Raw genomic sequence first — 18,614 nt, 5'->3', positions numbered from 1 at the left:
CAAAAGGCATATTCGTCCATGGTTCTTGCTTAACTGTGAATATACAATATACGCATGGATGCACGACTTTTCTGAATAATTCAAAGTGAGAACGCGCTTTAAGGTGAAATAGGTAATTTTCAAACATGATTTATATGTTAAGTTTGTTTCCGTCTATTCCTTTCTTCAAAACAATATCCTGAGAATTGTATTAATATTTTTACAATTAAATATTAAGATAAAATCTCAATCGAGTTAATTTTGAAGGGACAGCTTGAAAAGGAATAATAAAGAATACAATTTCGACAATTTACTGCATCACCGATGAAGAACAAAAAATTATCGTTGGATTTATTAATTAAAAAATTAAGCGGTTGTGATGGTTTAATTGTTATGGATTGAAAGAGTCCTTGCAAATTTACACCTTGACCCCAAGTTCCCCTCTCCACCACCATTTCCTCCTCTTGCACTTTTTTGCTTTTTCTCTCTCTGCATAAACAGAGAACTAGAGAAGCGTTACAGCGGTACCTCAACATACCGAACATGTTCTAGCATCGACGATAGCGTATCTGGCTTGGCACGCGGCACAGAAGGAGAGAGTGAAACGGCATTTGATTTCTTATTTAATTTGATGTTGAGCTTGCTTTTGTTGGTTCGTTCGTGACGGAAGTGGGGAGTGAAGTATGTCTAACTGTTCAAGCGGGTCTCCAAGGGCATCGCATAAAGAGTGTGGAGGGGTGGGATCAATTTTTCAAATATAAAAAAATAGTGATAACAAGTGTAGATTTCATTTGCCACTTTTATGAATAGAACAAGTTTAAAATCGTCCCTCACGGTCACGGGTGTAGCACTAAAGCAGAAACTTGACCCTAGAACGCGTTTCAAAGTGAACGGAGTCTAAGGTGTGAGATTAAAAGATATTTCGCAGGCTGTGAAACAAAAAATAAATTGCTTTTAATTGTTAGATTTATTAATAAATGGATGAGATTGATTCCTCAATTTTCTACTTTTATTTTCTTCCTTCCCATATTTTATCCTTGTACCTTTCTATCTTCCTTCCCCTCTTCTCTATCAAAACGAAAAAACTCAACCGTCGACCATTCTGGCTGGTCTTTCCAACACGGATCATCGTGCGCTGCGATTGCCGTCCACCCCCTTCATCTCGTCTTGACACCTCATTCCAACCAAATCCAAGGGCGAACGAAATCATATCACCATGCTTGCCAAAAAAAAAAATGTTTTGCTTGCATACCGTGTGTAAAATGTTTTGCTTGCGCACGATAGACTGTGTCTTCAAAGTGAGTGTTACTTAATAGCTGTTGGTCAGTGTTGTGGGTGTTAGTGAAGAATACCTTATAGAGGACCAACAGGGGTGAAACTATTTTGTTGAGTAAAAATACAAGTAATATTAGTGTAGTGTGTATATAAAATCTAGTCTTTTTACTTTCATTCGAGTAATGTACGTTGTATATTCCAGTCAACCTAGACACTTACGAGCCACGGTATTACAATATAACCAACGTGTACACTATATTTTATCAAATACAGTCTATTTATCCTTTCATTTGTTATTCTGGCTTCTAGTTTGGTCCAAATTAGTTGGAAATAAAATCGGAGAAAGCAAACAACATCATGTAATCAACAAGGTCATGGGAAATGGAGCACGATGAGTACATCAGTTGTGGCGGTTTTATTGGGTTCAAGAGAAACCAAGTGATAGGAGATTCAGATTCAGAGGAGTTGTTTGAGATAAATCTGAAGAAGCCTTTGGATGCAATATTAAGAGAAGACTGCGAGAGCATTCTGTTCTCTCTTGATATTGACAACGGCGTCGGCAATGATGGTGGTGATGATGTTGTTTATGTGGCAGTAGGCAACGATGGAGATTCGAGCACGGAGGCTCTTTCATGGGCCTCGAAGCACGCCATGACACCCTCTGCCACCGTTTGAATCGTACACGTTTTTCCTCAAGTCAAGCTCATTCCAAGTCCATGTACGTAATTAATTATTAACTCTTCATTTTCTACTCCTAGATGCCCATAATCAAATAAGTCCCTTTCCGGCCGTATCAAATGGGTTACTACTTACCAACGGAATTGCTTCAAAACTTCTAGCTAGTTGAAGAGTTTTGTCTCCCTATAACTTATGTTTGAATTCTTATTAAGACTTGTTTTCACACGTAATATCCAATCATATCTTTAACAGAATTATCTCCAATAATACTTGTGAAAAAAAAAAAATTGATTACTCTGCTTATTACTTGTTAGTCCCTAACTAAGACTCACTCTCTAATATGTGAAATATGTCATAACCAAATTTCTTTCCAACTGTAAGTTGTTTAATGCAATGTAGTGGGAAAAATTCCAAGGAGCCACGTAAATCTAGAGAATGTTAACATGCACTTGACACAAGAGAAAGGCAAGAGAAAATTGCTCCTTCAAAAGTTCATTGATCTCTGCGTTGATTCGAAAGTAAAGAAATCCTTGCTTGGAAAACGTAACATATAAAATGAGCTCTTTAGGATATACTAGGCTTTTTATGAATTGATTGAAGATAGATTTTGATGATCAGTGACCTTAATTAATTACTATATATATGTAATATGGAACAGGTTAAGGTGGAGATGAAGCTCATTGAAGGTGACAATGCTGCCAGAGCCATCGTGGACCTTGTCGAAAATCTTAATATAAGGAAATTGGTTATTGGAATTACTCAATCTAATTTAAGGAACCGTGTCCGCGATCCATATATGTGACACTAAATTCATAGTAACAGCATTTAACTTCTAATTGTTTTATTTTTATTTTTTGGATGAGTAGAAAATCTGGGTCTAGAAGTCAAAATTCCATAGCGGCCAAGGTATTAAAAACTGCACAGGGTAGCTGTGACATAAAAATCATATGCGAAGGAAGAGAAGTGATCGACCAGATGATGAGTGATTGCACTTCACCACGCTCCGGCTCCATGGACGTCAAAGGGAGTTCGAGAGTTTCACAGCAAAAAAATGAATCCCGTGGATTTGTCCTTTTAAGCATTTTATGTCCAGTTTATGGTTATTTAGGTCCATCACCAGGATGAGATGAGTAAATATATGCATAAGAAGCACCCAAGGAAAAATCATATACTAACTGAAAAATGATGTTAGTAATTAATCTTGTTTTCATTATTATATTAGTATAGCTTCTCTTTAAAAAATATATATTAGTATAAATATTGTAGATTTTCCTTTATATCGTATGATCTATGTATTATTACATCAATGAAATTGTAGATTTACCTTAATATTGTATTATTAACAATATCTATCATATATATACCCATGGTGTATGCCAATTTTTTATATCAATGAAATTATCTAATACGTACTATGATGCATTACTCTACCGTGTCACGTACCATAAATTCATATATATACCCATGGTGTATGCCAATTTTTTATATCATTAAGAATGAGTCTATCCATTAAACTGTGGTAGGCCATTCGAACTTTGGAAAATATTTTGCTTTAAAATTTTTTGTCACTATAACATCTTGGTTTGTGAGAACTTCAATCTTACTTCCCTAGCATAGATAAATTAAAAACATGCAGATGACAAAATCCTAAACCACCATGTTCCTTCTTAATGGTGAGTTTCTCCTTATTCAACCAGTAAATTTTCTTTGAATTGTTATTGTTAGAATCCCATTAAAACGAGTTCATCATATTGTGCTCCACTTATGTATTATCAAATAATTAAAATTAACATTAAAATAAAAATATCTTTGAATTATCAATTAATTTGAATTTAAAAATATAAATATTAGTATTTGGAAATTTTCAATCATGATTGATTATTATAATTAGAATAATCACCTTAATTTGAATTAGAAAATATAATTATATTACTAGTTAGAATGTTGTAATGAGGATTGGTTACCATAAACATAAAGTTAATATAATAGTCCATTTATGTGAATTGGGCCTTGGGCAGGCCGAATATGTGAGAAAGCTGGGCTTGCCCTTACCTGAGTTTGAAGAAAAGGAAATAAATAAGTGAGGGAAAGAAATAGATGCAGCAGTGGCGGAGGTTGAATAGAAGTGTCTGGAATCCAATCCGAAGTGGTTTGGTGTTTGCGCGTTCACTCCTCTCTCCTCCCCTCCTGCAATTACCCAAGCGATCTCTCTCTCTCTCTCTCTCTCTCTGTTTCATATCATGAAACGCTCAAACGACGACGTCGCTGCCCCCGTCCCCGCCTCAACCTCCAAGCCAGTGTTCCTAACCAAAGCCCAACGCGAGCAATTGGCTCTCCAGCGCCGCCAGGAAGAAGTCGCCGACCAGAAGCGCCGCCAGGAGCAGCTCCTCTCCCGCAACCACTCCTCCGATCCCAAACCCTCCTCCGACCGCGACAGAGACAGAGAAAGAGACCGAGACCACCACCGAGACCGGGACCGCGATCGTGACAGAGACAGAGAACGCGAGCGCGAGAGGGCCCGCGATCGGGATCGCGAAGCCGAACGGCGCAACAGAGAGAGGGAGCGCGAAGAGGAGAGCCGGGCCCGCGAACGCGCCCGGTTGGAGAAACTCGCGGAGCGTGAGCGCGAGAAGGAGCTTGAGTCCATCAAGGAGCAGTACCTGGGCTCGAAAAAGCCGAAGAAGCGCGTCATCAAGCCCAGCGAGAAGTTCCGTTTCTCCTTCGACTGGGAGAACACCGAGGACACCTCGCGCGACATGAACTCCCTTTACCAGAACCCGCACGAGGCCCAGCTCCTCTTCGGCCGCGGGTTCCGCGCGGGCATGGACCGCCGCGAGCAGAAGAAGCTCGCCGCCAAGAACGAGAAGGACATGCGAGACCAAATCCGGAAGAAAGACGGCCTGGAGGAGAGGCCCGAGGAGGCCGACGCCCAGCGCCGCAAGGAGGCTGCCGCCGACCTATACGACACCTTCGACATGCGTGTTGACCGGCACTGGAGCGAGAAGAAGCTGGAAGAGATGACAGAGAGGGATTGGCGTATCTTCAGAGAAGACTATAACATCTCCTACAAGGGTTCCAAGATTCCTCGTCCTATGAGGAGCTGGAATGAGAGCAAATTGACCAACGAGCTTCTGAAGGCGGTTGAGAAGGCTGGCTATAAAACCCCTTCTCCTATTCAGATGGCTGCCATTCCACTTGGTTTGCAGCAGCGTGATGTCATTGGCATTGCCGAGACCGGTTCCGGTAAAACCGCCGCCTTTGTGCTTCCCATGCTGAGTTACATCACCCGCCTTCCTCCCATAAGCGAAGACAACGAGGCTGAGGGTCCCTATGCTGTTGTCATGGCCCCCACTCGCGAGCTCGCGCAGCAGATTGAGGATGAGACTGTCAAGTTTGCTCAGTATTTGGGCATCAAGGTCGTCTCCATTGTTGGTGGACAGTCCATTGAGGAGCAAGGGTTTAAGATTAGGCAGGGCTGTGAGATTGTCATTGCCACTCCTGGACGTTTGATTGATTGTTTGGAGCGCCGCTATGCTGTGCTCAACCAGTGCAACTATGTTGTTCTTGATGAGGCCGATCGTATGATTGACATGGGGTTTGAGCCCCAGGTGATGGGTGTCCTCGATGCCATGCCTTCCAGCAATCTCAAACCGGAGAATGAGGATGAGGAGCTTGACGAGAAGAAGATTTACCGCACCACCTATATGTTCAGCGCCACCATGCCACCTGCTGTGGAGAGGCTTGCTAGGAAATATTTGAGGAACCCTGTTGTGGTCACCATTGGCACTGCTGGAAAGGCAACTGATTTGATCAGCCAGCATGTGATCATGATGAAGGAGGCCGAGAAGTTTTCCAAGCTTCATAGGTTGCTTGATGAGCTTAACGACAAGACTGCGATTGTGTTTGTTAACACCAAGAAGAATGCGGATCATGTTGCCAAGAATTTGGATAAGGATGGGTATCGCGTGACTACTTTGCACGGAGGGAAGTCGCAGGAGCAGAGGGAGATCAGTCTTGAAGGGTTTAGGACCAAGAGATATAATGTTCTTGTTGCTACTGATGTTGCTGGACGTGGGATTGACATACCTGATGTGGCTCATGTCATCAACTATGATATGCCTGGGAATATTGAAATGTACACTCACCGGATTGGGCGTACTGGTCGTGCAGGAAAGACGGGTGTGGCTACCACATTCTTGACTCTTCACGACTCTGATGTCTTCTATGACCTCAAGCAGATGCTTATTCAAAGTAACAGTCCTGTTCCACCTGAACTGGCAAGGCACGAAGCTTCAAAATTCAAGCCAGGAACTATTCCAGACAGACCACCTAGACGAAATGACACTGTTTTTGCGCATTAGACAGATTTTTTTTTTGAGCTAGCCACTTCTTTAGAAGGCATCAACTATTCAACTTTGCAGGTCATATCAAGTTTTCTGGTGTAATGAACATTTTGCCAGTGAGGCCCTAGCAGCCTAATCTGCTTTTTGTGGTTATATGGTCCTGTATAAAATTTAATTACAGCAGCTCTTCTATTCTGGTATTGTTCGTTGTCCTTGCTTGTATTCTTCTTAGCTAGAGTTACTACTATTCTGCTTATTAATTATTTCTAACAGGAATTGATAGTTGTAGATGAGGATATTTGATTAATTTTGTCATTTGGCTTTGAGGTTTCTCATCTTATGCTACAATGGTTGTCTTTTCTGATTATCTTTCTTGCTTTATCCATGCTGTCACTTGTTTGATACTTTGATTAATGTTTTGGTTGTTGCTTAAGACTTAAAATAGTTTCTGAAAAATTGTTCAGCTGATGTCAAATTGAAGGTTGAATGGGACCATTTGTCAAATGTTGCTTCAGTTTTGGTTAGTTTCAGTTTCATTGTCGGTGCTGTAACCTCAGCCTATGTATTACTACTGCAGTCTTGTACCAGTGTACCTTGTATAGAGTAACTCATACACAATTTTTTTTATTCATTAACATGTAAAATGCTTTACAAATATCAGTCTATTTTAGCTATCAGCACCTTCTGTCTTAGTCAGTTACTAGTTAGGCATATACATAGACATTTCTTAGGCTACCATCTGTCTTAAATATAAAGGTGATGGGGAAATGATGGATGCAAGTTGCATTAAGTTAATGCAATATGGCTATGTTTGATACTGCATCTGTATGATGATAGTATTGATGGCTGCAGATGCTATGCTAGTTTGTTAGTTAGGAATTGGAATACAATGATTGCATGATCATAGAGATGTAATCATAGAATCATGATGTATAAAATCTTGGAATTTAGATTATTAAGCTAAATTGGACAACAATAATCTCGGCATGCAGTATCTTTTTTGCTTAAAGCACAATGCATTTTTACTCAAGTTTAAGATAGAGAACTGCCAGGGTCAGGAAGTTTTAGTCAAAGGCGCCAAAAAACAGTTGCCTTACTAAGGAAAGACATTAACATTATTAAAGAAACCAGTAAACTATTTTACTACTTTGCACTGATCTTCCATATAAATCTACTCAAGCAAACAATTCGTAGTAATAAAAGATATTCAATTAACAAAACAAAACAATTCGTTATTCTTTTAAAGTTTGATTGTTGACTCCTTTAGCACGGCAGATTAATAGCTGGTTAGGCTTTAAGAAATTTTTTTTTTACTGGCATTACTAAGGTGCTAAAGCCGAACCTCAACTTGAACTAGAAAGGTGTTCCTAAGGTGCCAAGATGTGCTGTGCTGATCCTTTTTTGGTGTCCTGTTTCAACGCCATAGGCACACCCCTTTCGGTGCCTTTGACTGCACTGGTCAAGTATAGTCTGGTTTCCTCACGGCTGTATTAAGTTATCTATTATATTGTTGATTAACTTTGGATGATTTGGTGTATACTTTCATATCATTACTTTATATATCTGCCTTGTTGATTTTAATAAAATCCCTGCTCATTACTAATTTGCTTTATTGTAATATCTTCTTTTTTCCAACTTTACCCTTTTCCGTATTATTTAACTTGCTGTATGCGGAATCTTTTTAGTTAAGCAACTTAAGCTAGCCTCCTGAAATATGTATAGAGTATTCGGCATCAATTAGATTTACACACACTTGAAGGTTTGTGAGATTGCACAAACTTTCCATATTTTTTCCATGTCTTCATTAACCTCCTCAATTTGTTACCTTTTATGTACTCTTATTGTTTAAAAACATTATACCATGTTCTTCTATATATAAAAAAGTTATTGTAAATGTTAGAAATGCAAGAATATTTTGTGCAATCTGGCAAAATCTCACGAAGTGATGCTATAATTTACTCAATTTTCTATTAACTCAATAAGGAGTTGTCTCTAATTGTTGTCTTATTCCAATATGAACTCAAGGCTTTGTTTGGGACATTATTTATTTATTTATTTAAATGAATGCTCTTTGGAAGGACTTAAAATTCGATTCTTTTAGAGTTTAATAAAATTTTGATAAAATTAATTATAAATTGTTGAACGTAATTTATTTAATGATTTTTTTTTCTGGTGTATGGTATTTTTTAAAAACTTATTTAAACACAACTTAGATCACAATTTTCCAAAATTAAATTGTCAAAATACTTTCTTTACGTGAATGGCATCTTTAACAAAGTTGGTTTTTAGAACAGATCATTATAATCAGTTTTATTTGAAACTAATGAACACTGCTCGAATAATTAATTCTATGCTGTCATTAATTTTTGCATTAAATTATTTATGGTGTCTACAATTTGTAGTATTCTTCAGTGCATTATATACTTGCACAATTCAGTTTTTTTTTTAGAAAATAGGTGTACTGCAATTTTTTATTATTAAAAGTGAGATAATTTATAATATTTATTTATAATATTATAATTATAATATTTATGTTATAAATTTATAATATTATAATTAAAAATATAAATTTATAACTATAAATATATATAAATGCTATAATCTATAATTTATAATGTAAATACTATAACATTATAATGCTATAAATTTATAGCATAAATATTAAAATAAATTATATTAAAGTGACGTGGTAAAGAAATGAGAAAAAAACAGGGCAAATGGACATGAAAGACAAAAATGATTGTACGAAAAAATATATTAAATTATAAGTGTTATTTATTAAATATTTTTATATTTAGTGAATAAATTTATTGTTTATAATACATGTTAAATAAGTAAAATGATTTAGTGGCTTATGGGACGAAGGAGAAAGAAATGAATTTGGATTCTAGTCTAATTTTTACATTGTATTAACATTAAACTTATTTTATAAATTATAAATCACTTTGATACATCATTAAACTTAGTTTAATTGGCCTTAGCATAAAAATGTGATGTCATGATTAACTAACAATAATAGAAGGATTATATATTAAAGATTGAAAATTATAATTTAACCAAAAAAAATATTAACCGTCTCTTTTTTTCCATTTTGAGAAAATAACCTAAATATATAAGACCCAACATTTTTTAATTTTTTTCTCCCCATTTTTTAAGAAACCAAAAAAAAGGAAAAAAAAAAGAATTTTGATATCTTGTAGTGCATTTCTTCCTATCCCTTTCTCACATTTCAAACAGGAAATTAAAGAAAACACAAGCTAAAAAAAATAAAATTGAACCAATCACACTCTTAGTAAAATTTAGTTAAATTCTATTTTTTAGACAAGTTAAATTCTTAAGTTTTTTATTACATGTAACGTCTATTTTATGCTTGTGCACAAAACAAAGTATTCCTTAGTAAGTGTCGTTCCCAAGCAAGAGGATATGTCAGAAAGGTGAGCTGGCATAGCCATTGGGTAAAATAAAACAAGACCCACTCTCAATTTCATAACCATGACATATTGACATCTATTAATAAAATATATTGTTGACCACTCTGAGTATGCAACTTTCGTAGGATTTCTTTAATAATAAAATATATAGCATGGCGTAACATTAACATAGTAGATTTGATGATTGCAAGGTCAAATAGCAAAATGGGAAAGAAAGAAAAACACAGAAAAGGCAAAGGGATAGGGAGAGAGAGTCTGTTATTAATGCTTCAACTTCAACCCACGATTCCGCCTCTCCCTCCTTCTCTAATTTTGATATTCAAAATTTCCATTAATCAATATTCTTTCTTTATTTCCGACCCTTCAATTGATTTTGTGTCTTTTTGGGGTTTGTGTCCCCTGTCACCCACTCTTAAAATTCACCGCTTTTTTTCCCACTTATTTTTTTTCCCTTGCCATGCTGACGGGTGATGGCCCAAATTTTCTGCACTTTTCCAAACCGTCAGCGATGAATTTGTAACATAAAAATGAATTGAACTCTGAATTTCTCTTTTCTTTTTATTTTTCTGCAGAATCAATATTATTTGTACATGCTTCTGTCAGATTTTTTTGGTTAATTTTTCCTCTGGGTTTTGCAAATCCAATTGTTCCTTTTTTGTTTGACCCTAGATAATCTTCTCCTTCTGCATGCACTACATTGCCCTTTTGAAAGATCTTTCTGGGTTGCGCTGTGCTGAAGAAAAAGTTGACTTTTTTTTGCTATAATTAAAAAATGAAGCTCGTGGTTCGTGTGATTGAGGCAAAAAACTTGGCAACGTCGGATTCCAATGGGTTAAGTGATTTGTACGTGCGGGTACAGTTGGGAAAACAAAAGTTCAAGACCAAAGTGGTTAAAAGTTTGAATCCAACGTGGGATGAACAATTTGCTTTTTGGGTTGACGATCTTAAAGATTCACTTGTTATCTCTGTGATGGATGAAGATAAGTTCTTTAATTATGACTATGTGGGAAGGCTTAAGGTGCCTATTTCACTTGTTTTTGAAGAGGAAATTAAATCCCTTGGCACTGCTTGGTATTTTTTGAAATCCAAAAACAAGAAGTGCAAGAACAAGCAATGTGGTATATTGTACTTCTCAACTGAACTCTCCACAAAGTTATCCAATTGTTTTGGGCATTTTTTTTATTTATTTATTTTTACATCTCCCTCCTCCTCTCAGTTTGCTAGGTTGTTTATTTTATTATGTTAAATTCATGTTTTTTTTATATTGCTTTCATGCTAATGTAGACGATTGATCACGAAATATAAATGTCATTTTGTCCAGTTTGAAGGACCATCTGCATCAAATTCTTTTAGAAAATATTGTGCTCATGTGAGGATCATGCTATTGAACTTAAAATGTGACAATTGCTTTCCTTTTCTGGACAGGTGAGATTCATTTGAGTATATTCATTTACCAAAATAATTCCTCTGGGGAGTTAAATGACATTGGTGAACAGTTATTACCTCCAAGAAAATGTCCTGATGCAGTTACCACTTCTCCTTCAATGTCTTCCACTGGCTTTTCAAACTTGTTTTCTCCTGTAAGGGAAGAAACTACATCTTGCAGTTCTAAGGAGGAGAAATCTTGTACACAACAAAAATCATTTACTGACCGAATTGCTCAAATTTTTAATAAAGGTTCTGATGTGTCTTCAATGTCACTCAGCAGAAGTATTGACTTAGACCAATCTGTAACAAACAAAGCTGTAGTTGGTGAGATCAAGATTGAGGAAGATCAGTCGTCTAATGAGACTTTCGAAGAAACTATGAAAGAAATACAGTCTGCAGATCAAGGAAGTGAAATTCCTAACAATTTATTGGGAGGAGTGCTTATTGATCAATTATATATTGTTGCACCAGAAGACTTGAATGTATTACTATTTTCACCTGATTCTAATTTTCCCAAGTCATTATCTGATGAACAGGGTATTACAGAACTGCAAATTTGTCCTTGGAAGTTAGAGAATGGCGGGGAGACATTGAAAAGATCACTTACTTACATCAAGGCTGCCACTAAATTAATTAAGGCTGTCAAAGCCTATGAGGACCAGACATATTTAAAAGCTGATGGGAAGAAATTTGCTGTTTTGGCCAGTGTCAGCACCCCAGATGTTATGTATGGCAGCACCTTTAGGGTAGAAGTACTTTATGTGATCACACCTGGACCAGAGTTGCCATCAGGGGAACAGTGTTCGCGTCTGGTGATATCTTGGCAAATAAACTTTTTACAGAGCACCATGATGAAAGGAATGATAGAAAGTGGAGCTCGGCAAGGTATGAAGGACAGCTTTGATCAGTATGCCAGTTTGTTATGTCAGACTGTAAAGGCAGTTGTCTCAAAGGATCTTGGTTCTAGTAAGGAACAAGCTTTGGCAACATTACGGCCAGAGCCCCAGTCAATCTTGAAGCTGGCAGGGCAGTATTTAGCTAACTTTACAGTCTTCACAACATTCTTAATGGTATCATACGTGCTTGTCCATATTTGGCTGGCAGCACCTGGCACAATTCAAGGGCTTGAGTTTGTTTGGTTTGACTTACCAGATTCTATTGGTGAATTTGTTGTGTGTATTGCCTTGGTTCTTCAAGGTGAAAGAGTGTTGGGTTTAATCTCACGCTTCATGCAGGCCAGAGCCAGAGCACGAAAGGGTAATCCCTTAGTTGCCTTTATTTTTTTAATGATCCTTTAATTTCAGAATTTGCTTAATTTTTAGCACTCATCTGACTGGGGTGTATATCTCAGATCAAATGAAAATTCTTGTCTTTTTCTATTGGTCAAAGAATAATTCCTTAAGATAGATAAACAAAATAAGTTGGGGAACAACAGAACCTCCTAAGAAAAACAGAAAGAAAGAAAAAAGGCAAGTCAAATTGCAGCAAGGAGTAATATTTAGTTAGCTCTAAAGAAATTTCGATATCCTATGTGTGTGAGTCTGTCAAGGAATGCCTTTTGAAAAAAACCATGAACTAAAATGCATTAGGAAACTTTTACTCTTTCCAATAAAAGATGGGAAGCAAAAAATCACTTGTTAAATAGCCACATTTACACTCTGTCCAAATAAATAATTGAAACGTACAAAACTGAATTAGATAAAGCCTTGTACTTCTGATTGAGAAAGCTTGTGTACATCAGTTTGCAAGTAGTAACAGGGTATGCGAGTTAATGTAATTCCTGTTTTTATTGTTAAACTTATATCCTTTTCTTTGTATAAAGAACGCAATATGAGCCTGACAAATGCTAAGGTTGGGGACCTGGAAATTTTCATTCAGTTACATTTTATTTGAATTAATTGATTTTGCTTCTTTTTTTTTATCACCCGACCTGTTGTTTCTTTTTTTGTGGGGAAGCCATGAATTTTTTCTGTTGTGTTTCTTAATTATTTGGCCCTTGTTTACTTTATTTAGTATCTATATATGCCTTTGCTGATATAACTTTTTTGGGGTACTCCAATATTAGGTAGTGATCATGGAATTAAGGCACAAGGAGAAGGATGGATGCTAACTGTGGCCTTAATTGAAGGAAGCAATTTAGCTACTGTTGATTCTAGTGCATTCTGTGATCCATATGTGGTGTTTAGTTGCAATGGGAAAACAAGAACCAGCTCAATTAAGTTCAAGAAATCTGATGCTTTATGGAATGGTGAATATAGTTGAAATCCGATAGTTTATCATTAATCTGAACCTCCAGTGATCTAACACACAAGTCTAATTTTCCCCTACATGTGATCTGGACTATTGTGAGCCAGTTTGTTTAAACTTAAGAAAAGCGTTTTTTTAAAAATCGTATTTTTAAGAATTAGAAAGGATTTGCTTCTTTAAAAAAAAGCAGAAAACTGCCTATTTTAAGAAAGCAGTCTAGACAAACACATCAAAAAGTAGAAAATTGAATTTTTTTTTATTAAAAAAAGTTGCTTTGTTTAAAAAATGAGCTTAAACAAACAGGCCAACTATGATAAAGTATTTTCTGTTGAGAAAATTGTCTCTCTTTACAGAAATATTTGAATTTGATGCGATGGATGACCCTCCTTCTGTGCTGGATGTGGAAGTTTATGATTTTGATGGACCCTGTGATGGAGCTGCATCTCTCGGACATGTTGAAATCAATTTCCTTAAAACAAACATCTCAGATCTTGCTGATATATGGGTTTCTCTTGAAGGAAAGTTGGCTTTGGCATGTCATTCTAAGTTGCACTTGAAAATTTTCTTGAACAACACTAGAGGTGGGGATGTTGTAAAACACTACATAAGTAAAATGGAGAAAGAGGTGGGGACGAAGGTAAGGATCCATCTATGTTGTCAGGCATTTGTTTTTATGTTTAATTTTTTTTCTACTTCTGTTTTATCACCCTTTTTTGCCTTCTTTTTCTTTTTCTATTTACAAAATTGTAGATTAATTTGCGGTCTCCTCAAACAAATTCAGCCTTTCAGAAACTCTTTGGGCTTCCACCTGAGGAATTTCTCATCAATGACTTCACCTGTCATTTGAAAAGAAAAATGCCCCTGCAGGTGTGGTTGGTCTGTGATGTGGTTTTAAAGCCACGGTCAAGTTCTATTTTGATTTTAACTGGCTCATGTTTCTTTTGTATTATCTCATTAAGTTGCTGCCAATTGTTCTTGGTAGGGCCGCCTATTTGTTTCAGCAAGAATAATTGGATTTCATGCAAATTTGTTTGGACATAAGACAAAATTCTTTTTCCTTTGGGAGGACATTGAGGACGTCCAAATCATTCCACCTACATTTTCATCGATGGGCAGTCCGATAATTGTTATAACTCTTTGGCCAGGAAGAGGTGTGGATGCAAGGCATGGTGCAAAAACTCAAGATGAGGAAGGCAGACTGAAATTCCGTTTCCAGTCCTTTGTGTCTTTCAATGTTGCAAACAGGTACACTGGGGACATTTTATGTTATCTTACAGGCTTGCTTCTTCTATATGCTTATTTGCATATCTGCAAGACCACCGTAACTTCTTTGTATTTTATTTTTCTGGTCTGTTTTACGTATTTTTCTTTACCTTAGTAATTTTTAGGTCTATTACTTCACCAGCATCATTTTGAATTTAATCGGAGAGGCTGTTTCTGCTGGAAATTATAAGAGTCAATGCACTAGGTAATAGTATATGTATCACATGATAAGATGCATTTAGTGTTCGTGGGAATTAGTATTTATGAAGTTGGGCTGAATTAATATTAACCTAGATGGATTTCATGTTCTCTTGAATAAGAAAGCATTCTCATTCTGAATTCTCTAAAACATTTTGTTCTATTTGTCTCCTTCTCTCCCCCTCTAAATTCAACAGTTTTGATTGTGAATTTATGTTAAAGATGCCAGTATTGACAATTCATAATTGCAACTCTTTTGATCAATTCCTATCTTGGTGTTCTAAAGAAAACTGCTAGCTTTCATTTATATTTTCCTTTGTTGTAAATTATATGTACTGGAGGAACACAAAAGTTTTTTACTTCATAGATTAGTTGGTAACTAAATTGATATCCAATTGTAATTTTGTGGAACTAGAAAATAAAATGTGAAAGTGATTTGCTTAATGTGCTTATGTGTTTAAAAAACTAATGTAGAAAAACTATGCTAATTTATGATTTTTTGTTTCATTACCCAGTCATACAATATCAAGTTACTTACTAATGGACGAAGAAGAAAAACTATGCTAATTTATGATTTTTTGTTTCATGTTTATCAAGCTTTGGTTTTGCAATTGTTTGTGTAATGCTTTGTTATGAGTATGAGTATCTGACAATGTTTTCTTCAATCATGTTTGTTTGTCATTTTTTTAAACTAATGTAGTTGTTTTTCAACTGCCACTACTCTTCCAACTAGATTTTGTGTGAAATGTTTTGACCACCTAAAAAAATGCCTTTGTTTTTGGAGGCTTGGTCATCCAAGTTGTCATAAGATGCTTCCACAAATTAGCTGTGAAATTAATGGTGACAAACTACATTATAAAAGATATCCTATTTTACAAGTCTAAAACTATTCTGGTGCTGATATAGGACTATCATGGCTCTCTGGAAGGCCAGATCCTTGAGTCCCGAGCAAAAGGTCAAGTTAGTTGAAGAAGACTCTGAAACTAAAAGCCTTAGAAGCGAGGAGAGTGGGTCGTTCATTGGCCTTGGTGATGTCAGCATGTCTGAGGTTCATTCTTGTGCCCTTTCAGTTCCTGTAATCTCTCTCTCCCTCTCAGAAAATTAATGGTTCCTTATTCAATTTTTTTGTTCAACCAGACTGATGCTTGTGTTTGATTATAGTTTTTTTATCTTTTAATTAATTTAGGCCAGTTTTTTTATGGAGCTATTTAGTGGGGGTGAGTTGGATCGTATGTTCATGGAAAAATCTGGTTGTGTTAATTATTCTTATACCCCTTGGGTGTCTGAGAACAGTGATGTATATGAGAGGGCAATATATTACAAATTTGAGAAGCGAATTTCACGTTATAGAGTTGAAGTAACGAGCACCCAGCAAAGATCTCTTTTGGAAGGAAAGGGTTGGCTGTTGAAAGAGGTTAAGAACTTCCATGGAGTTCCCCTTGGTGACTTTTTCAATGTAAGCAAGTCAAATTTAGCTTGTTCCTAGGTTTTCTATGGTCTATTTGTTATATCTTTATTTTTTATGCTTTCCCATTTTTGTCATCTTACTGTTAGTGTTTGTCTTCTGTACCATTAACTTGTGTGTCTTCTAACAATGTTCTACAGCTGCACCTTCACTATCTAATTGAGGATTTGTCCCCAAAGGCAAATAGTTGTAAAGTACAGGTATTGTTCGGAACTGAATGGCTGAAATGTACGAAACATCAGAAAAGGATTACAAAGAACATACTAAAAAATCTGCAAGAACGTTTGAAGCTGACATTCAGTCTGGTTGAGAAGGAGTTTTTGTCTAAATAAAGAATGAATCATACTGAATATGACCTCGTTCAATTTGGGAAGGTATCTGATATTCTCACAACACTATTACAATATAGATTTTGCATGTGTTTTCGAGCATTCCTTTAACATTTCATCTAAGTAAAAAAGTTTCTCAAATTCTTAGTGTTTTTTAGAATACTTTTTTTCTTGAATATCATTCAAGAAAATTTGGGATTACCTAGTATTCCACCGATCAATAAACTAAAATTCAATACTACGCAGTTCTTTCAGAACAAATATTATCCCCATTCTTCAGCTCGGACTGGAATACGATGGCCTCTGAGTAAAGTCCATGTGATTGTGCTAAATATCAGTGGAGCAGGCCTGCTAGTGATGTAATCTAAGTGTGAACTCTGGATCTGACTGGTAGATTTTACTTTTCTTTTCAATGGTGATAAAATCACTGGTAAATGATGCTGAAACTGGTTTAGCTATGATGCTGATTTGCTAGCAAATTTTGTTCTTCAAACCAGATTACTGATTGGAGAGAGAGATATTACTGATCGTTCAGTTGTAAATGATTGATTAGACTGTGCGGAAGATACTCAGATTGCATCAGCAGTTGCTACTAGCAGTCCAAATTTGGGTTTGTTGTATATTGCCACTCTTCAGCTGATAAGTTGGCATAAGTTGGCATCTTCTTAACGATTAACTAACAAGATCCTGTATCATGTGTCATGGCTACTGTTGTCTTTGCTTCCAAGGTATGGTTGACAAAAATGTTAACTCAGTCATTGTAAGAGAAGAAGTTTTGATTGTTGTAAACAATTTTGGGGCCTGATTACTTCATAAAGTATATATATCACATTTCCTCGTAAACTGTTTTTTAAAAGCACAATATGAGATAGGCCTACCACTTGGGTGAATTGCACCTATCAGCTTAGAAATGGGAGTTGCTATTGACCCCTACCACCGTTTAAAAATTCCAAAATTATCCTTCCCAAAATGCACAATAAAATTACGATTCTATTATACTAGAGGAGAGGATGTGCGAAAAACATTGTACAATGAAATCACAATTCTGTTGTGTAATATACAATGGAATCGTGATTTCATTGTATTTGTTTTGCATCTCTACTAGTGCAGCGGAATCATATTCCATTGTGCATTTGAATTTGTGGAAAAAGTGCACAACTAAAGGGGAAGGTGCAAATACAACATGTATAATGAAAGTATGTTTCTATTATACAGCGTACAATGGAATCACATTTTCATTGTGTAACAAATTTTGTTATGCAATAAAATCATGATCCCATTATATTTATGAAAAAGGAGAAAAAAAATACCTCAACAGTAAAGACCTATGTGAGTGAAAAGAGAGAAAGAGGAAATGAACGAAGAAAGAGAAAAAAGATAAAAGGAATGAAGAAAGGGAAGAAGGGAGTATTTTTGGTGGTGTGGGGAAAGGTATTTTGATATTTATTCTTGGCTTGGTAGGGATTAAGAGCAATTTTGTAAGGGCCCATAGTAGTCCCCCTTAGAAATGTGTCTCCTTAATTACAAGATAAGTCTTTCAAAAAAAATATGGTATGCTTTACGTTGATAGAATTGGATGTATCTTGTAGTACTATTATATCGAGAAAACTAAATACTTATAGTCAACTTCGAAACTAAAACAAGAAGGGGGGTAGAATTGCAAAACAAGGGGTAATCTTTTCTAAAAAAATTATATGTTGAACTTGATCAATACTTAAATAATTTACAATAGTTAATAGCTATTTCTTTTACTAATATTAGTTAGTTATTAGGAGATGAACTTAATCAACACAGATCACAATCAAACTAACTTGGTAGCTGAATCCAAAAACTACTAACAGCATAACCGTGAAAGAGTTTCTATTGGTCGGCCATTCACCAAAAGCAATAATTGAATGTCTCATTAATTACGGGTTTGCATTTGTATAAGAAATTTTTACAGAATTGGATTATATAGGATAGGGTAGGATGATGATTA

At 35.9% G+C, this 18,614-nt stretch overlaps 2 protein-coding genes across 6 annotated transcripts; both read left to right on the top strand.

Annotated features, from left to right (window-relative positions):
• Window positions 1-3,950: 3,950 nt before the first annotated feature.
• Window positions 3,951-6,475, top strand: LOC100792810 (DEAD-box ATP-dependent RNA helicase 21). The gene has a single exon (XM_003551002.5). It carries the CDS (start codon window positions 4,173-4,175, stop codon window positions 6,291-6,293), a length of 2,121 nt encoding a protein of 706 aa, XP_003551050.1. The 5' UTR covers window positions 3,951-4,172; the 3' UTR covers window positions 6,294-6,475.
• A 3,421-nt stretch (window positions 6,476-9,896) lies between these two features.
• On the top strand, window positions 9,897-17,479 carry LOC100795800 (C2 and GRAM domain-containing protein At1g03370). 5 transcript variants are annotated; one of them, XR_005889387.1, is made up of 11 exons: window positions 9,897-10,824; window positions 11,132-12,391; window positions 13,200-13,382; window positions 13,735-14,018; window positions 14,132-14,248; window positions 14,364-14,626; window positions 15,749-15,917; window positions 16,029-16,298; window positions 16,448-16,681; window positions 16,883-17,026; window positions 17,134-17,479. XR_005889387.1 is itself a non-coding variant. In XM_026126532.2 (10 exons), the coding sequence occupies exons 1-9, from the start codon at window positions 10,479-10,481 to the stop codon at window positions 16,637-16,639; spliced, it is 3,057 nt and encodes a 1,018-aa protein (XP_025982317.2). In that variant the 5' UTR covers window positions 9,897-10,478; the 3' UTR covers window positions 16,640-16,681; window positions 16,883-17,479. The 5 variants fall into 5 exon arrangements, 4 of the variants coding, with proteins under 4 accessions (XP_025982317.2, XP_025982316.2, XP_025982318.1 ...); XM_026126532.2 differs by having other exon boundaries at window positions 15,749-15,890; window positions 16,883-17,479; XM_026126531.2 differs by having other exon boundaries at window positions 16,883-17,479.
• Window positions 17,480-18,614: the final 1,135 nt, after the last annotated feature.

The sequence above is a fragment of the Glycine max genome, chromosome 17, assembly GCF_000004515.6.
Source record: "Glycine max cultivar Williams 82 chromosome 17, Glycine_max_v4.0, whole genome shotgun sequence".
In the NCBI taxonomy this organism is placed as follows: Eukaryota; Viridiplantae; Streptophyta; class Magnoliopsida; order Fabales; family Fabaceae; genus Glycine; species Glycine max.
This window is presented reverse-complemented; position numbering and strand designations above follow the sequence as displayed.

Coding starts and splice junctions, on each gene's coding strand:
- LOC100792810 (XM_003551002.5), top strand. CDS start 4,173: ATGAAACGCTCAAACGACGACGTCGCTGCCCCCGTCCCCGCCTCAACC.
- LOC100795800 (XM_026126531.2), top strand. CDS start 10,479: ATGAAGCTCGTGGTTCGTGTGATTGAGGCAAAAAACTTGGCAACGTCG. Junction 14,019..14,131: donor AGAAAGAGGTGGGGACGAAG/GTAAGGATCCAT, acceptor ACAAAATTGTAG/ATTAATTTGCGGTCTCCTCA. Junction 15,918..16,028: donor CTTGTGCCCTTTCAGTTCCT/GTAATCTCTCTC, acceptor TAATTAATTTAG/GCCAGTTTTTTTATGGAGCT.